At 41.9% G+C, this 19,934-nt stretch overlaps 1 protein-coding gene across 1 annotated transcript in view; it reads right to left on the reverse strand.

Annotated features, from left to right (window-relative positions):
• The window catches only part of bmp7b (bone morphogenetic protein 7b), a 142,071-nt gene that overhangs the window by 21,706 nt on the left and 100,431 nt on the right, over positions 1 to 19,934 (reverse strand). Inside the window, exons 3-4 of the mRNA XM_080205127.1 lie at positions 14,476 to 14,624; positions 2,174 to 2,371 (exon numbers count right to left, since the gene is read on the reverse strand). Coding sequence (XP_080061253.1) covers positions 2,174 to 2,371; positions 14,476 to 14,624 — 347 coding nt within the window. The remainder of the gene's footprint in view (positions 1 to 2,173; positions 2,372 to 14,475; positions 14,625 to 19,934) is intronic.

Consider the following 19,934-nt stretch of genomic DNA (forward strand, 5'->3'; position numbering starts at 1 on the left):
ATGTATTTGAATATAATTAGTGGGCTGGAAACCCAATCTATGGCTTCCTGGTGCCACCTACCACTCCCCCCGATGGAAGTTCCACGGATGCCCAAACAGCACACCTCCTGAGAAGCAGGGAGGGACCAGGTGTTGTGGACTCTAAGGGGGTGGGGGGGACAAGGAAGTAAGTCCAGCCTCTAGTATTGCCCACAGACCCTCTGCTGCTTTCAAGCTGAAGAGGAATGGTTCCTCAAAAGACCTGGGGGTTGGGGCTTTGGTGGAGGGTGGGGCCTTAGGTTGGGAGGGCATGGCTTGACTTAAGGAGATTCCCCCAGGTTGGGGTTCTCGTGGCTGGACTTCTTTGTTGCCCTGGAAGTCACATTGAGTATGGTGATTTCAGACACAATTCTGGTAAAGGTCTTCATTATTGTCTCTGTTCTTCAAAACCCTTGAAGTGGCCTGATCTCATTAAAATCTATGCCTCCACCCCATGCTAAATTGCCCCTTAGTCAGAGTAAATACATGGGATTATGGGCATCGGGCTCAGGTGGGATTGTTTTCGTGCAGGCTCAATGGGCTGAATGGTCTCCTTCTGCACTGTAAGAATTCTAGACACCTGGAATCCATCCAAATTACAGCAGAACGTAATTGGATAGTAGGGATTGCCCTTGATCAATTTCATAAGCCCTGTTTGGTATCCGACCTCTGTAAACTGCTCTGATTGAAAGGACCTGACAGTTGCTTTCTCTCAGAAGTCCCAGCTGCTCTGAAACTTCTTTGAACTGCTTTGATTGACAGAAGACTGTCAGTTTCACTTGGGATATTCCCTTTTGACTTTGAAAGAGTTTTCAAACCTCTTTGAAATACATTGGTTGGCAAGAGGCTGACTGTTTCACTTGCTCCATTGAGTTTTAAGAGGCTGCTTCATTGACATTCCAAATCACATCAAAGTAAGAATTGGTCGGCCCACAGGAGATCAAAGCCTGCATTATTGAAACAATCATTTCAGGTCTTCGTAACCTGAAATACTTCCTCTTTCTATTACAGCTGTTGTGTCTGGCCCCATTTTTTAACGCCACTTTTTTCCTCAAGCCTCTGAGCCTTCCTAGAGAGCAGAAAGGATTTCCAGTACATGTTTTTTTTAATCATTGGCTCTTTTGTCTTTCCTGCAAAGCTTCTCACCGAACTTTTTTTAAAGCTTCATTTTTCCACTTTTGTCACTTCTTATTTTTTTTAGTCTCCCAGCTTCGAGATTGGATAGGCTGGGGTTTTTATCTTTGAGACAGAGGAAGCTGAGAGAAGGTTCAGTTCAACTGCATAAAATAATAAAATAATGAGGGGGCCTTGACAGTTTGGAGATGTAAGAACATCTTACATAGGGGAGAGGGGTGGCGGTGATTGGTAGTCAGAGTCTGAGGGCTAGATTGGCACAGGGTTGAGAGGAGAGGCAGTTGGAGAATGTCATCAGGGGCTGAGTGAAGCAGTTTCTGGGCATATTAGTAAGTCAATTAAACATTTAGGGTGGAATTGTCCCATCCTGCTGCTTAGGGAATCATAGCAGGTGGGACAAAATTTGGCAGGTCATGCAAACATCCATTGATTTCGGGCGAGAGTTGACCAGCGTGGTTGGAAAATCCCACCAATAATCTGCATCTTCTCATGCAACTAGGCAGGAAAGAAAATGATTTTGAAGTGAACTCCTGTCACTGGCAAAATTTTATGCTTGATCTGCTGTTAGCAGTTAAAATTCCAGTTTGGAAGATTTTTCTTTGAAGTGTATGCTCTTCAAAACATTGCTAGATTTTGTGAAGAATTGATTTATTTCTGATGCTTCAGTCAGGTTATTCTGATTTTCCGATGTTAGATCTTTTAGATCAAAACCCTGATTGTTATATATTCAGACTTCACTTGATTGGAATCTCACATCTTTTGCCTGTTAACTGAAGATTTTGAATCTGGCTCACCCCGCCTCATGAAATGTTGCACATAAACCTCTTAAAAACACAAATTATGCTAGCTAATATCAAGGTCTTTACTACATTAAGATGTCTGGTTTTCAGAGACCGTAGTTCACAGATTGTTTTTGAATTCAAATGTTCAACAAGTGAAAAAGCTCCACCATGATTTGTTTAGGCCAGACAAGTAAAAACTGAGTTGTAATATTACGGCAATGCTTCAGGTGCATGTCTACCTGCTAAACTTGTTGTTCTTAAAGATTCCTGACTCTTGGAAGACCTAGATCGACCCTGGTTTTTCTGTTTACCACCTGCTGATCGTGCACTCCGGATGTGAACCTCAGTGGCTTTGAAGAAAGCCACCATGAATGGTTGTTTATTCTGAGGCCCGAGTCTTCCTATCAGACCTGCCGTCTTGGGATTGACACTTTGTCCTTTAAAAACAAATGTATTAAAAATTAGTTTATTCACCATTATATATGTCTTTATGCATACTTCCACTGCTTCTGCCCTTTTCTTCCATCTATAGAATTGAAGTATTTATTCAGTTTCCTAAGGTCACCAAAAATGCATACCAATTTATAGAAGATCTGATGACTTTTTCCCCTCACCTAAATAGCTGACTGATAACGCGTGAAATTTGTCAAGAAAGATCTATGTCTTGGACGGAATGCAAATGAGATTTACTGGGTATTAAAGACTTCAGTTACAGAGAGAAACCAACAAAAATAGCTTGTTCTCTTTAGAATAGAGCAGGTTAAGGGGAAATTAGATAGAGGTGCTCAAAATCATGGATGTTTAGATATAATAAAAAGTGTTTTCAGCGATTGAATGATTGATAACCAGAGACACAGATTAAGGTGATTGGCAAAAAAAAGTTGATTTAATAAAAAACCTTGTGGCTAATCCATCTAATCTACACTAAGAGGCAATTTAACTGATCTGCATATCGCTGGACTAGGGCAGAAACCCACACAGACATGGGGAAGAAATAAGAGTTCCACACAGACAGTCACCCAAAGCTGGAATTGTCCCTGGCACTGTGAAGCAGCAGTGCTAACCACTGTGCTGCCCCTTTTTAAAGTATATCATAGATGATATTTCATAAAGTATATCATTCCTACAGTGCACGAGTGATTGGAGTTTGGAATGCACTTCTTGATAGGATAGTGGAAACAGATCCAATAACAGCCTTTGCAATTTTTTCTCATTTTTGGAGGTAAATCAAAAGATCAGGAACAGGACTATCACTACAGCACTATGAGAATTGGGGGCCAAGATAGTTGTTGCAACACCATGAGAGTCAGAGACAGAACTGCCGTTACAGCCGCATAAGAAACAGGAACAGGACTGTTAGTATAGCATTGTGAGGATCAGGGACAGGACTGTCATTACAGCACCATGAGAATCAAGAACAGGACTGTTACTATTGTATCATGAGAATCAGGAACAGGACTGCTATTACAGCATCAAGAGATTCAGAAAGAAGACTTATTACAGCACCATGAGGATCAGGGACAGGACTGTCATTACAGCACCATGAGAATCAGGAACAGGACTGCTATTACAGCACCGTTAATCAAAGCAATTCAAATACCTTGTTGATCCTTAAGAGACCCTACTCTCTCTGTAGATACTCTTTTGCTCTTTATGTATTTATAGAAGCTCTTTGGACTCTCCTTCGAATTAGACAAACTAATGGGGCTAAAGGCAGATAAATCCCTAGTCCTGATGGCTTGCATCCTAAAAGAAGTAGCTTCAGATATAGCAGATACATTGATTGTAATTTTCCAAATTCTGGAGGATTGGAAAACTGCCATTGTGACATTCCTATACAAGAAGGGAAGGAGGCTAAAAGTTGGGTAACTATAAATCGTTTTGCCGAACATCTATTGTTGGAATCAGTTATTACAGAAATAATAGCAGCACATTTGGGTATCATAATCTAATCAAGCAGAGTCAGTATGACTACATGAAAGGAAAATCATTTTGTCAATAATTTATTACAATGTTTCAAGGAAGTCTTGACCAGATGGATAGAAGGGAACCAGTAGATAAGTTTGAATAGAATCCCTACAGTGCAGAAAGAGGCTATTTGGCCCATCAAGTGTGCACCGACTCTCCAAAAGAACATCCCACCCAGGCCCCTCCCCTTCACCCTAACCCTGCAACCTTATGCATTTACTATGACTAATCCACTGAACATTTGATACTAAGGGGAAATTTAGCAATGCCAGTCCACCTCACCTGCACATCTTTTTTAGACTTCCAGAAGGCGTTTGAGAATCCATGGTGTTGGAGGTAGTATATTGGCATGGATAGAGAATTAACTAATGGGCAAGAAACAGTGAGTGGGGATAAAGGGCTATTTCTCAGATTGCCAACCAGTGGGGTTCCACACGGATCTGTGACCGAATGGACCATCTAAAGTGGTGATTTACAGAGCATGCAGAGATAATTGGACAAGCACTAAAACCGCAGACTGCAGCTTAAAAGACTGAGATAGATAGGCTGCGCTCAAGACGCCTGAATACACAAGAAATAGGCCATCCCAAAGAGAATGGACACTCTCTGGTCAAATAAACTTGTTTACCAGACAAAGGGGAGCCTTAACCTCTTATTTGGAAAGAGGTATGTGACCTATGTGCCTCCAGCACCTACAGGCATGGCCATTGGGCACACATCCATCAATCGGTTTAGCAGCACCTGATTGGACTCTTATCAATCAGAATGATCAAGCCCTGACTGATTGATTGACAAGAATCAGGAGACTGCCCAAAAAGGACGCGAAACCAAGGAGGGATAAAAACTGCTGCACAACAGAAGCTCCCTCTCTCTCTCTCTGACCGCATGAATGAGCTACAACAACGGTGACAGTCGCCAGTGACCATCAGCACAAGGAGAGCCACCAACCGAGAAGGAAGGAAACCCAGAGCCAGGCCAGACCAAAGGACCAGACTATGCAGAGGACTACAGAGACCAGCGCACAGATAAAGGCCAATATCTGCTTGGGTACTTGCCAGTTACACAAAGTTAAGTCAAGATCTAGTATTGGACTTGAACTTCAGTAGTTTCTGTAAGGTAACTTATTGTTGGTTGGGTGGGTGATTTAAATAAATATTGGTTGTACTAACAAGAAACCTACTCACAATTCTTTGTCCATTGTATAAGGGTTAAAATAGACCTTGCGGCAGGCATAACAGATCAATGCTGTGACCGAACTGTTTACAATATATATTAATGAACTGGAGGAAGGAAGCAAATATACTGCAGTTAAATTTGCTGACAACACAAAAGTAGTGTGAAAGGCAAGTTGCGAGAGGGATACAAACAATTTACAAAGAGATACTGATAGGTTAAGTAAGTGGGCAAAAAGTTGACAAATAGAGTATAATGCAGGAGTATAATGTGAGGTTCTTCATTTCGAAAGGGAGTACAAAAGAATACTGTTTTATTTAAATGGAGAAAAACTGCAGAAAGTTGCAACACGAAGAGACTTGGGGGTATTTGTACATATAACACAGAAAGCTAGCACACAGGTGTTGCAGGTAATCAGGAAGGCTAATAAAATGTTGCTCTTATCTCAGGCAGGTTGGAGTATGAGAATAGGGAAGTCTTAGGAAGACTAGGGAAGCTACAACTATACAAGATACTGGAGAGACCATATCTTAGAGTACTCAGAGTGGTAAGGGGACAAAATTAAATATATATATAATAATAATATAGCATCATAATATAATAATAATATATCATCGCTGAATATATTTAAGTCACGGGTAGATAGGTTTCTGATAGACAAGGGAATTAAGCGTTATGGGGAGAAAGCAGGAAAGTGGAACTGATCCACTTCAGATCAGCCATGATCTTGTTGAATGGCGGGGCAGGCTCGAAGGGCTAGATGGCCTACTCCTGCTCCTATTTCTTATGTTCTTATGTTCTTATGTAGGATGATCCCCAGATGGAGAGACTGTCTTATGTGTAAAGATTAAACAGGTTGGGATTCTACTTAATAGAATTTAGAACAATAAGAGGTGATCCATTTAAAATACATAGGATTCTTAAGGGGCTTGACAGGGTAAATGCTTAGAGGATGTTTCCCTTCACAGGAGAGTCTAGGATCAGACTAAAGCAGCCTCAATTTAAGACTGAGATGAAAAGGAATTTCTTCTCTGAGAGGTTTAAGTCTTTGGATCTCCTTGCTGTGGGGGCTAAGTCTTTGTTTATATTTAAGGCTGAGATAGATTTTTAATTAGTAAGGGAATCAAGGATTATGGGGAAAGGGCAGGAAAGCAGACATGAAGAACATCGTCAGATCAGCCATGATCCTGCTGAATGGTGGAGCACATTTGAGGGGCTGAATGGGCTGCTCCTGTTCCTAATTCTTATGGTGAAGAGTGAGATTAACTTAACAGCTCATTGAAAGAGCCAGTATAGAATTGATGAGCTAAATGGTATCCTTCTATCTGCAATGTACCTTGGGATTTGTCACATTAATGCTCCTGTTAAAGTTGACACTAAATAAAGCCTGCTACAGTTAAATTATGGAAGCATTATACTTAGATAATTGTAAAGTAATGTTGCTTGGTTGATTGGGGATTAGAAAGAGTTTTTTAAAAAGTCTCAAAATATACTTTAATGAAGGAGCATGGAATCAAGAACAAAGCATCAAATCACAAGAGGTCTTTCCATGCATCAAGTTTCAACCATACCAAATTAATGCTCTGTATAATAAACCTCACTTCTTCATTAATCTCCTGAGGCATGCTCTACATAAAATCTTTCCGATTGATAAACATATAAAGAATTTTGTCAAGGAATCAAATCCCACAGGAAAAGCGGTTTGACCGTGGCTAACAAGAAAAGTTATACATAGTATTAGATGATATTAAAGTATTACAAAAGAAGAGTAATAAACATAAAGATTGAAAGGATTTTAGACTTCAGAAAAGGAGGGCCAAGAAATTGATAAATGGAAGAGAAAATAAGTAAATTAGAGACATGGCCTGGATTTTCGTCAAATCAGGATGACTTGGTAGCGCTTTAAAAATGGCAAGTGGATTCCAGTTCTCGGATTGCTGACCACATTTCTGGGCTGTCAGAATTTCAGGAATGCCTTTAAAGGGTTTGGACTAGTTCTTGTCAAAAGCCCACATCTGGCACTCCAAACCTGGCTGTAAATAGGCATGATCTTCTCCTCAGCAATTTTCATGGATTTGGGCCATGTTTTGAAAGAATCATGGTTCATGGGCCCTCAGGGGAGTTGTGAAGGCTACGGAACTTTCAAACATGTATTTCATTCATAACATTCTAATGTTAAAATAAAGTAATTTCATTTAGAAGGCAATAGAAGTGTCCATCATCCAACTGTATCAAATATCAAAAGAAATCAATTTCACAATGTTTGTTTGCAGGAGGTTAAATTGTTTCAAGGGTTTGCAGTTTTTGATTTTGATATTTTAAAGGATCTGGATGATTAGGGCTAGGGCCTGGGTGGGTTTGTGTTTGGTACAGACTCAATGGGCTGAATGGCCTCTTTCTGTACTGTTGGGTTTTTATGATTTTCTATGATAGTTTCTTCTATAATTTAACACTCATGGCTTCTAAGTGAATGACTTTTCTAACATAGAAAGTTATGAATGAATTACTTTTTAAAACTTTTTAAAATACTTTTTATTGTCACTCGAGGGTTCATTTATCCTATATATAGTGGGACAATGGGCATGGAATTGCCATAGCTTGGCACTGGGGGCATGAGTGGCCATGATGAAGGGAGTGGGTGGAAGAGCATAGATTGTCATAAGGAGTATGACAGGCCAGAAAGGGTGGGTGAGAGCATGAGGTATCATGGATAGGGCGAGGAGAGTGCAAGAGATGAGGGCCAGAGAGCCTTGCTGTTTTTATTATGTCTGGGACAAAGTCTTATTGCCATCAGGTAGCCTTTTAAACAGTCAGTCACCAGTCCCTCTGGCTACATCCAAACATTTTTCTGGAGCCACCTGCCTGACTCCAGCCTGCACCCACCCAGGGTAATGAAGATACCACCTTTTCAGGCACTTTCAGAATTTTCCTGACTTTCATTATCTGCCTCATGAATGAAAATGTGGGCCATAAAAACAGATTGTATAAGTTTCTATAGGCATGTAGAAAAGAAGAGATTAGCAAAAGTAAACATGGGTAGTTCTGAGACAGAGTAAGGAGAAATTATAATAGGAAATAAGGAGATGGAAGTGACATTGAATTGAAATTTTGTTTCTGTCTTCACAGTAGAAGAGACAAAAAGAATCCAGAAATAATGGTGGACAAAGAATGCAAGGGAAATGAGGCATAAAAAGAGGTAAGTGCTGCTCCTTTTGTACAAAGCCTTAGTTTCAGGGAAGTGTTGGCCTAGTGATATTATTGCTAGATTATTAATCCAGAAACACAGCTAACGTTCTGGGGAACTGGGTTCAAATCCCACCACGGCAGATGGTGGAATTTAAATTCAACAAAAAAAATCTGGAATTTGAATCTACTGATGAACATGAAACAATTGTCAATTGTCGGAAAAACCCATCTGGTTCAGTCATGTCCTTTGGGGAAGTGAATCTGCCATTCTTACTGGACTGGTCAAGACTCCAGAGCCACAGCAACATGGCTGACTCTCAATTGCCCTCGGACAATGAGGGATAGGCAATAAATGTTAGCCAGTCGTGTCCCACAAATGAATAAAATACAGTAAGACCACATCTGGATTACAATGCAAATGCAGTTTTCATCTCCTTAGTGAAGGAAGATATAAATGCATTGGAAGCAGTTCAAAGAAAATTCATACAGCTGATTACTGGGACGAAATGGTTGACTAATGAGGAAGAGCTAAACAGGTTATTGAGGTTTATAAGAATGAGAGGTGATCTTGTTGAAACCCATAGCGTGGAATTTTTTGGGTTTTTTCCTAAGTGCTGTCTCAGTTGTGAAAAGTGGTGTGCAGCACACCAGCTGTGCTGCCAGTTTGTCTCTCCATATTGTCCAGCACAGAGAAAAGGGCTGGAGGTGTGACTCACACTGTCACACTGACGGAGCTCACCCAACTGTCAACATTGGCCTGTCAGATATCTGGGTACCTTCATTTACAGTACAAAAAATGAAAATGTAGAACTGCACCATTCCCCCCGCCCCACCTTCTCTCCCCTAACATGCCACACCATTAAGCTCTTGGAGGAAGCCCCCACTGGCAGTGCCAGGCCAGTGCCAGGGTACTGCTATGGCATATCCTCTTCCTGGACCTCCCCTGAGGGCTGCACCTACCCATATGTCCCCACTAGGGTCTCTTTGCCTCGCTCACATTGCTCCAGATTTGTTGTAAATCTCACCAATGGGGGAAATCCCAATATGCGAGGAAGCCTGCCGATGAGATTTTATATCAATGTTGGGGGCAGGGCATTGAGACACAAAAAGTCACCAGTGAAAAGCTCATTTTTGGCATTTCATGGAATTTTGCTCCTATGTTGCCATTTGCACCTGCTGCAAATGCAGGCACGGCAAGATTCTGAGCAGACTTGAAAGGGTGGATGCTAGACGGATTTTTTTCCTTGTAGTTGAGAACTGGGAATACAATTGAAAAATAAAGTGGGTAGTTTTCCCGTCTCACCCTCCACAGGAATCAGTGGACAGGGGGCAGACCTTGCAAAGATCCGTTGACTTCAGGAGGGATTTTCCAACTTTGGGGTGAGCACAGCCAGAAAATCCTGCTCCAGGAATACCCCAATTAAGATCAAATGTTGTGAGACTTTGGAATACTGTTTCTCAGAGAGCATTTAAGGTTGGATCAATGAATATATGTTTTTTATTCACTTATGGGACATGGGCATCACTGGCTGACTAGCATTTATTGCCCATCCCTAGTTGCCCAAGAGCATTTGAGAGTCAACCACATTGTTATGGCTCCGGAATCACATGTAGGCCATACCAGGTAAAGACAGCAAATTCTGTTCCCTAAAGGGCATGAAAGATGGGTTTTTCTGACAACGGTACCATGGTCATCAGTAGATTTTTAATTCCAGATTTTTTTAATTGAATTCAAATTCCACCATTTGCAGTGGCGGGATTCGATTCTGGGTCCCCAGAACATTAGTTGAGTTTCTGGATTAATTGTTCCAATGATAATACCATGAGGCCATTGCTCATATAGACATTTTGTTGATCAATGAGGGAGTCAAGGGTTATTGGGGTTAGGAAGGGATATGAAGTTAATGCAATAATCAGGTAAATCATGATCTTCTTGAATAGCGGAGCAGGTTGGAGTGGATAAATGGCCTACTCCTATTTTTTATGAAGGATATATCAGCCAGATTTTGCCTGCAGCAGGTGATAAGTGACCAACAATGAGGAAAAACCTACCAGACCAGGTCCTCACCAAGCTACCTGACGTAGCCGTATCTTTCCTAGACAGTATAGGTAAGAGTGACACAGTCTTCGTAAAGCTGAATCACTTCTTCACACTGAGCATGCCCTCCATTATGTTATTTGGCATGACCACCATGCTAAATAGGATAGATTCAGGAGAGATCTAGTAACTCAAAACTGGGAATCCATGAGGCAGTGTGGATGGTATTCAGCAGCTGAATGGTATTCTGTTATGATGACCAAAAGGGATCATCAATAAATCTCTCCATGAGCTTTGTAGAATAGAAACTTTCCTATTAGACAAGTAGAGGCTGTAGGAAGGAATAGCAGGAGGTTTAAAATCATCTGACTTCACTCAGGCCAACAATCAAAAGATTTCAGGGTTGACCTATACTCTAAAGCCACCAAGCGGCACTTTGAATCATAGAATCCTTACAATGCAGATGGAGACCATTCAGCTCATCAAGTATCCACCAATTCTCCAACAGAGGATCCCACACAGGCCCTTGCACACAACCCCACATATAACCCCACTAAGTCCCCTGATATGTACATTATGGGACACTAAGGGACAATTTAGCACGGCCAATCCAGCTAACCACTTTGGACTGTGGGAGGAAACCGGAGCACCCGGAGGAAACCCACAGACACAAAGAGAACGTGCAAACTTCACACAGTCACCCAAGGCTGGAATTGAACCCAGGTCCCTGACACTGTGACGCAGCAGTGCTCACCACTGTGCCACCCCTTTGGATATGTTATAAATAAAAGGTGATGTTGACAGAAGACTAGCCCCAGTAAGATTATTACATGTTCAAACACAATCTGCAATCGCATTTTCCAGCATATCCTTCACTCCATAAAGCCAAGGGATTAACCTGATTCAGTGAAGAATGCAGGAGGCCATGTTAGGTGCAGAACCTGGCACACTAAAAGTGAGGTGCCAACCTGATGAAGCTACAATAAAGGACGATTTGCATGCTAAACAACATTAAAAGCATTCAATAGACAGATCTAAGTGCTCCCACAACCAATGGATCAGATCTATATTCTGCAGTCCTGCTATATCCAGTTGTGAATGGTGGCAGAAAACTAAACAAGTAACTGAGGAGGAGGCTCCACTCATATCCCCATCTAGAACGACTGCTGTCCTTGTGGTGTAAGTATACACACAGTGCCAGTAGGGAGGGAGTAAAAGAACTGAGTCATGATGTGGAGTTGCCGGCATTGGACTGGGGTAAGCACAGTAAGTAGTCTCAGAACACCAGGTTAGAGTCCAACAAGTTTATTTGGTAACACAAGCTTTCAGAGCACTGCCCCTTCATCAGGCAGTGCACTGAAAGCTTGTGCTACTAAATAAACCAGTTGGACTTTAACCTTGTGTTGTGAGACCATTTCTAAGTCAGGGTGGTGAGTGACTTGGAGGGGAACATCCAGGTGATGGTGTCCTTCCATCCATGTCCTTCCAGTCAGGGGTCAGCTTGGTTGACTGGACAGGTGGTTAGTGATTCAGAGCAATGCCAACAACGCAGGTTCAATTCCTGTACCAGCCTTATTAAGAAGGCCCACCTTTTCAACTTTGCCCCCTGTGGTCACCCTCAGTTTAAGTCACCACCCATCAGTTCTCCTTCTCAAAGGGGAGTACAGTCTACAGTCATCTGTGACTGTGGCCAATCCCTACCTAGAAGGACAAGATAAGAAGTCTCACAACACCAGGTTAAAGTCCAATGTGTTTATTTGGAATCATGAGCCTTCAGAGCAATGTTCCTTCATGGTAGCAGTCATGGGTTTGGAAGGTGCTGCCTAGGGAACCATTGTGAGTTCCTGCACTGTTGCCATTGTTCATCAGTGTTGGAGGGAATAAATGTTTGTGGAAGTGGTGCAAATCAAGTGGGTTGCTTTGATCTGGACAGTGTTGAACATCTTGAGTGATGGAGCTGTGCTCATTCAGGCAAGTGGAGAATTTCCATCACGCTCCGGATTTGTGCCTTGTAGATGGTGGATGGACTCTGGGGAGTCAGGACATGAGTTACTTGCTACAGAATTCCTAGCCTCTAATCTGCTCTTGTAGCTTTCCTAGTCCAGTTCAGTTCTGGTCAATGGTAACTCTCAGGATGTTGATAGTGGATAGTGGATTCAATGATAATGCCACTGAATGTCAAGGGAAGGTGGTTAGATTCGTTCTCGTTGGAGATGGAGATTGCATGGCACTTGTGTGGTGTGAATGTTACTTACCACTTATCAGCGCAAGCCTGGAAATTATCCAGCTCTTGCTGCATTTGGGCATGGACTACTTCCATATCTAAGGAGTCGCAAATGGTGCTGAACAATGTGCAGTCATCAACAAACATTCCCACTTGTGACCATATGATGGAAGGAAGGCCATTGATGAAGTGTCTGAAAATGGTTGGCCCTGAGATACTACCCTTAGGAACTCTGCAGAGATGTAATGGAACTGAGATGATAAATTTCCAGCCACCACAGCCATTTTCCTTTGTGCCAGGTGTGACACCAACCAGCAAAGGGTTTCTCCCCGATTCCCATTGACTCCAGGTTTTCTAGTGCTCCTTGATGTCACACTCGGTCAAATACAACCTTGATGTAAATGATAGTCAGTCTCACCTCACCTCTGGTGTTCAGCTCTTCTCTCTATGTTTGAACCAAGGTTGCGTGTCCCTGATGGAACCAAACTGAGCATCAACGAAAAGGTTATTGCTCAGCAAGGGCCACTTGATAGCGCTGTTAATGACTCTTTCCATGGCTTTACTGATGATCATGTGTAGATTAATGTGACAGTAATTAACTGGGTTGGATTGTCCTGTTTCTTGTATTCAAGAATTTCTACATTGCTGGGTTGATGTGGGTGTCATAACTGTACTAGAACAGCTTGGCTAGGGGTGCAGTAGGTTCTGGACGACAAGTCTTCAATACTATTGCCAGAATGTTGTCAGGACCCGTAGCCTTTGCAGTATCCAGTGCCGACAGTTGTTTCTTGATATCATATGGGATGAATCAAATTAGCTGAAGCCTGACATCTGTGGTACCAGAGACCTCCGGAGGAGGCAGGACTGCAGAGTTTAGAAATGATCCATTGGTTGTGGAATTACTTAGTTTTGTGTTTTACTTGCTGCTTATGTTTTTTAGCATGTAAGTAATCCTGTGTTGTAGCTTCATCAAGTTGGCACCTCATATTTAGCTATGCCTGGTGTTGCCCCTGGCATGCCCTCTTCACTCCTCGTTGAACCAGGGTTATTCCCTTGCTCGGTGATAAAGGTAGAGTGGGGGATACGCCAGGCGAATAGGTTATAAACTGTGGTTGAGCACAGTTCTGCTGCTGCTTATGGCCCGAAGCATCTTATGGATGCCCATCTTGACTTGCTAGATCGTTTAAAATCTATCCCATTTGATGCACTGGCAGTGCAGCACAACGTAATGGAGTATCCTCAATGTGAAGACTCAAAATTATATCAAGAAATGGCTGAAGGAACTGAATACTGCGAAGGCTATTGGCCCAGACCTACATCATGTAAGCAACAGCAGTTCAAGAAGGCAGCTCACTAACAACCTCTCAGGAGCAATTAGGATGGGCAACAATTCTGACCTTGCTGCCAATGTCCACATCCCATGAATGAATAATAAGTGTCTATATTTATTGCTCTTTTTGTATGTGTCTTGTAGCTCTTCATAAGCCAGTATTTCTATTTATAGTTCTATTTTATTGTCCTCATTTTTGTACAGATGCAGTCACACATACACACAGATGTACATTTCCAGATGTTGATACAGTTTTGACGCACGTATAGGCAGAGATATAAAGGGTAAGTTTAAACTAACCCCCCCTCCCCAATGGGAATTTGGGGATCGAATTGAATTGGTCATTTTACCCTGTCTGATTTAACCCTCCACTAAGCCCAGCAAAAGCAAAAGGATCTAATGGCCCAATCCCATCCACCTTTTGCTGAGCACATTGGATTAAAAATATCCTCACTGGCTCATATATCCATATCGATACAGGTGAAGATACCAGTACAAACTACAAAGGCATATACAGATATTGGCATATAAATGCAGACAAAGGTTCAGTGACAATGGAGCTCGCTAATTAATTTTTTTTCCATAGTTCAAACATCGCATAGTGCCAAAGTCTGAATCTTACCGGTTGTTGTCTGCACAAATAGCTGGAGGCCCAGGTTATTGTTTGGATTCACCACCCAATGATTACTTGTGGCTGTAATATCGAATACCAGCCACCCTTCTTCTGCAGCCCAGATAGTCCTAGAGTCCAAGGGAAACAAGTCGGACTCACTGAAAGAAATAAAGGGATATTAAGAAAATTCATGGTAGCTTGTATGAAAAAAAGTCGTTTTAAGAATCCAACAGTACAGAAGGAGACCATTCGTCCCATCGTTGTAGGATCCACAATCCTACAACGACCCCATTCCCACAACCCCATACATTTAGTCTAGCTAGTTCCCCTGACACTAAGGGGCAATTTACTGTAGCCAGTACACCTAACCCTCACATCTTTGTTTCAACTGATTCTGAATTTATTTGTGCATTGTGTATATTAAATATACATATTTAATATATTAAATATGCATATTTAATATATTAAATATACATACACATCCAGTGAGAATTGGGAGAAAAATCTACTAGTTGGAGTCATACTGGGTAATAAGAAAGACAGTTATGATTGTTGGAGACCAGTCATCTCAGTCCCAGAATATCACTGTGGGATTTCTTCAGGGTAGTGTCCTAGGCCCAACCATCCTCGATAGGCCAAGTAGCCTCCTGTTGCACTGTGGGAATTCTATGATTTATTCCAACATAAGGTCAGAAGTGGGGATGTTTACTGATGACTGCACAGTTTTCAGTATCATTTGTAACTCTTCAGATACTGAAGCAGTCAGTACCCACATGCAGCAAGACCTGGCCAACATTCAGGTTTGAATTGGTATGTAACAAATGACAGTTGTGCCTGATATGTGTCAGGCAATGACTATCTCCAACAAAACAGAATCCAACTATCTCCATCTGATGAAAGACAGGTTACCGTGGATACTGGGAAATCTGAAATAAAAACAGAAAATGCTGGAAATGGTCAGATAGAATTTGTGGAGAGAGAACAAAATTAATCAGCAGAGGCATCTATCTGTGTTTGTATGCGAATCACAAAATGTGAGCATGCACCTGCAAGAAGCACTTGGAAGGCACATGGAATATTGGCCTTTATTGTCAGGTTAATGCTACATAAAAGTAGGGAAGTCTCGCTATAATTGTTCAGGACTGCACTTAGAGTACTGTGGAAAGTTTTAGGCTCCGTGCTTAAGGAATGATAGACTTCATTGGAAGCAATTCAGAGAAGGTTTACTATACTAATTTCTGGGATGAAAAGATTATCCTGTGAGCAGAGGTTGAGTAGGTTGGTCCTATATTCATTGGATAAAAAGAATAAGATCTTATTGAAACTAGCAAATTCCTGAGGGAAACAGGAAGTGCTGGAAAAACTCAATAGATCTGACAGCATCTATGGAGAGAGATGTCCAACCTCTCCATCAGAACTCAGCCTTTGACAGATTAGACGGCCATTAATTGGCCAGCTGACATAATCTCAGGATTATGGGAACGGTTTTCACATTCATTCCCGCTACGTCAACTTCAGGCATGCCTTGAACATAAAATCCCAGTCAATTGCAGTTTAATTAATTTATCTTGGTTTCTTAATTGTTGGCGGGCGCACATCCAACTTGTGCTGCCAACTGAAATTTTGTGACTGAGTCTCTGCTTTGACAGACTAGATCGTGCCTTGCAGCTCCAAGACAAACTGGTCTCTATGGATAGATGCTGGGTATAGATTGCTCCTGTAAGGCCTGTGACCCAATGGCTTTTAAATGGCCTAGATGTTTTCACAGGATGATATTTCCCATGCAAACTTTGTATGATGCTGGTCCTGTCCTTGTATCCACATGGGGCCGTTGCCATGGTTTTTTAATAACATCCACTTTCAGGTGTCTCTCCTGTTGGGTGTTGTTGTGGGCTCAGCACTGGGTTTCTTGATGCCTTTCCACTCGGCCTCCTGGATGGTGTTCCAATTGATAATTGGTGGTGGCCATTAATAACGCTCATTGTTGGATTCAGGCTATGCTATGGCAGCATTGCCTTACCTTCCTTAAGCAGTCCTAGTAGTGGCTTATGGTCCGTGATAATGATGAATTTTCATTCACACAGGTACTAGTGGAATTTCTTAACCCCAAATATCACTGCCAACCCTTTCTGTTTAATATGGGCGTATTTGTGTTCTATGATAACCAAGGTCCTGGAAGCTTACACAATTGGATGTTTATCTCCATTTTCCCACTTATGTGCCAATACCACCCAGATTCCATATGGGGATGCATCACAGATCAGTAATAGTTCTCTCCTGGGATTGTCATGTGCCAGAACTTTTAATAAGGAAAGCTTTACTAAAAGCCAAGTATTGATGGGAAGCCCACTCCCAAGGCCGTTTTTAGGAGTTGGTGTAATGGGGCCTGGATGGAGGCAAAGTTGGGTATAAATTTCTCAAAATAGGTTATCAAATCCAGAAATGATCTTAGCTCCTGGATGGCTGTGGGAGCCAGGGTGCTTTTGATCACTTGCACCTTGTCTTCCAAAGGATGTGGATCAGACTTGTCTACTCTGTAGCCCAGATAGGTCACTTGGGATCTGGAGTACACATTTCTCCTTTCTTAGGCATATGTCTGCCTTGGAAAATCAACTTAGAACTTCCTAAAAGTTCTCTAGGTGTTTCTTATTCATTTTCCACTTGTGAGGACATCAGCCAGGTAATTAGCCATCTGAGATAAGATGTTCTCCATCATTCATAGGAAATTATGTGCAAGCTGATGATACCCCAGTGGTAATCTAGAGTATTGGGAGAGGCCTTTATAAATATGAACGGTTGAATATCTCTGGGAATTCTCGTCTAGTTATAATTGTAAGTACGCATGACTCTTGAAAACAAGAATCCTCTTGCCAACTTTGCATACAAGTACTCCATCCAAGGGTTCGGGTATTTATCCAGCTGTGAGAAACGGTTTACTGTTTGTTCAAAATCCCTGCAAAGGAAGACTGATCCATCTGGCTTCAAAATTGGTATGACTAGTGTTGCCTATTCTGCAGATTGGACTGGTTTGATGATCCCTTCACGCTCCAGTCTTCGGATTTCAATTTCCACTTTTCCTGCAAGGCAGATGGTATTAGGCAGGCCTTACAAAAGTGTGGAATCATTTCCTAGCCAACATGTAAGGTTGCCTCGGCTCCTTTGATAGTCCCTAGACCTTCTTGGAAAAATCTTAGGGTATTTAAGCAGAACTTCACTAAGGCAGCCATTCTGTAGCTGAAAAAGCTTGAGCCAACCTAGGTGATCTCTCGCAATCAATTTTGCCCTATTAGCCCTCCACTATCTTCATTGGTAACTAATTGCCTTTTAATAGGAGACCGAGACAGAGTTTGTACCCACAATTCACAAAGGTTCTCCTGTATAGGTTCTCAGCCTTGCTGTACTTTATCAATACTTCTTTCATCATCACCTCTCTTTTCTTTGTTATTTACGGCATTCTCAGTGACATTCAGTCTGAGGTCTTGGTTAAAGTTAAACGTTGGAGTCCAGAGCAAATTTTTTGGAACGCTGATACTCAGTACGCAACCATATTGACTTCCATTAGTACCAGATGTCCATTTAACCATATATTTATCTTGATTGAGTCTGATTTGGACATTGCAATGCAATTTATTTGTTCCAAATCAGATATAGGTGGGCCTTCCAAGTTGTGAAGTTTCCTGGATACTGACCTACAGATTGTTTTACTAAATTTAAGTCTTGTAGGTCTCCTTTTCATTTAAACTCCCCATACCTGTAACAATTATGGTGCACTATTGGGCAGGATTTTGAAGGGACTTGTAAAAGTTTGTTTGAAGTTTGGCATTGCTTTGGGGTTCCGCTATGAGCAGACCTAGAGTTACACGTATCTGAATACTTCCTAAGTAAGGCTATGTAATCGCCTGTGCTCAAGTGGTAGTCCCCAAACTCAGTTGAACTAGCATGGCTATCCACTTCCCTTGGGATACCTTGCAATTCACATGGTCCACTTGCAGCATTCTCCAAAGATAAGGCCAGCTGTAGTGCCTGTTTGAAGTCTAGTTGGGCTTCCGCTAATAGGCATTTTTGAATAGTTACGTTATTAATCCTGCATACCAGACAGTCTCTAAGCATCTCGTTCACGGTTAAACTAAATTCACATGCTTCTGCCAGGCCTCTTAATCTAGAAAGGAAACCACTAACAGATTTCTTTGGCTCGCAGATTGCAAAGTAAAAACAATGACATCTCAGAATCAGAGATGGTTTGGGGGTCAAAGTATTGTCTAATTATTTTAAGTCAATTCTTGAAAGGTTTTAGTATCCGGGTTTTAGTATCATAGAGTCATAGAGCAATACAGCGTGGAAACAACCAGCTCAACCGGTGCATACCAATTATGGAGCCCTCCTAGCTAGTTCCAATCGCCTGCATTTGGCCCACATCCCTCTAATCCTTTCCCATCCATGTACTTCTCCAAATAACTTTTGAATGTTGCTATTGAACCTGCCTTAACCACTTTCTCTGGCAGCTCATTCCATATACACATCACCATGAAGAAGTTGCCCCTCAGGTCCCTTTTAAATCTTTCACCTTAAACTATGCCCTCAAGTTGTCAATTCCCCTACCCTGGGAAAAAGACTATGTGGGTTCATCCTATCTATGCCCCTCATGATTTTATACAAGTCAATAAGGTCACCCCTCATTCTCCTACATTCGAAGGAATAAAGCTGTAGCCTGGCCAATTGCTCCCTATAATTCAGGCCCACTAGTCCTGGCAACTTCCTCATAAATCTTCTTTGCATTCTTCACAGTTTATTAATGTCTTTCCTATAACAGGCTGACCAAAACTGTACACTAAAATTGGCCTCATCAATGACTTACATAATTATAACATAATGCCCCAACCCCTCTCCTCAGTGTCCTAACTGATGAAGACCAGTGTGCTAAATGCCTTCTTCTCCACTCTGTCTACCTGTGACGCTGCTTTCAATGAACTATGTACTTGTACTCCTAGGTCCCTCTGTACCTCAACATTCCCCAGGGCCCTACCATTCATTGTATAAGTACTATCCAAGTTTGACTTTCCAAAATGCAACACCCCACACTTATCTGTATTGAAATCCATTTGCCAATCCTTGGCCCACTCTCTAACTGATCAAGATTCCTCTGTGAATTTTTGATAACCTTCTTCACTATCAGTGATACCTCCTAATTTAGTATCATCCATAAACTGACTAACCATGCTTTGTACATTCACATCCAAATCATTTATATAAGTAATGAATAACAAGAGACCCAACACTGACCCCTGAGGCACACCATTGGTCACACACCTCCGGAACGAGAAACAACCTTCAACTGTCAGCCTTTACTTCCTACCATTGAGCCAATTTTGAATCCAATTTGCTGGGTCTCCCTGGATTCCATGTGACCCAACCTTCCAGACTAGCCTACCATGCGGGGCCTTGCTAAAGTCCATATAAACAACATCTGC

Source organism: Carcharhinus amblyrhynchos, chromosome 16 (assembly GCF_965287045.1).
Source record: "Carcharhinus amblyrhynchos chromosome 16, sCarAmb.v2.hapA, whole genome shotgun sequence".
Taxonomy (NCBI): Eukaryota; Metazoa; Chordata; class Chondrichthyes; order Carcharhiniformes; family Carcharhinidae; genus Carcharhinus; species Carcharhinus amblyrhynchos.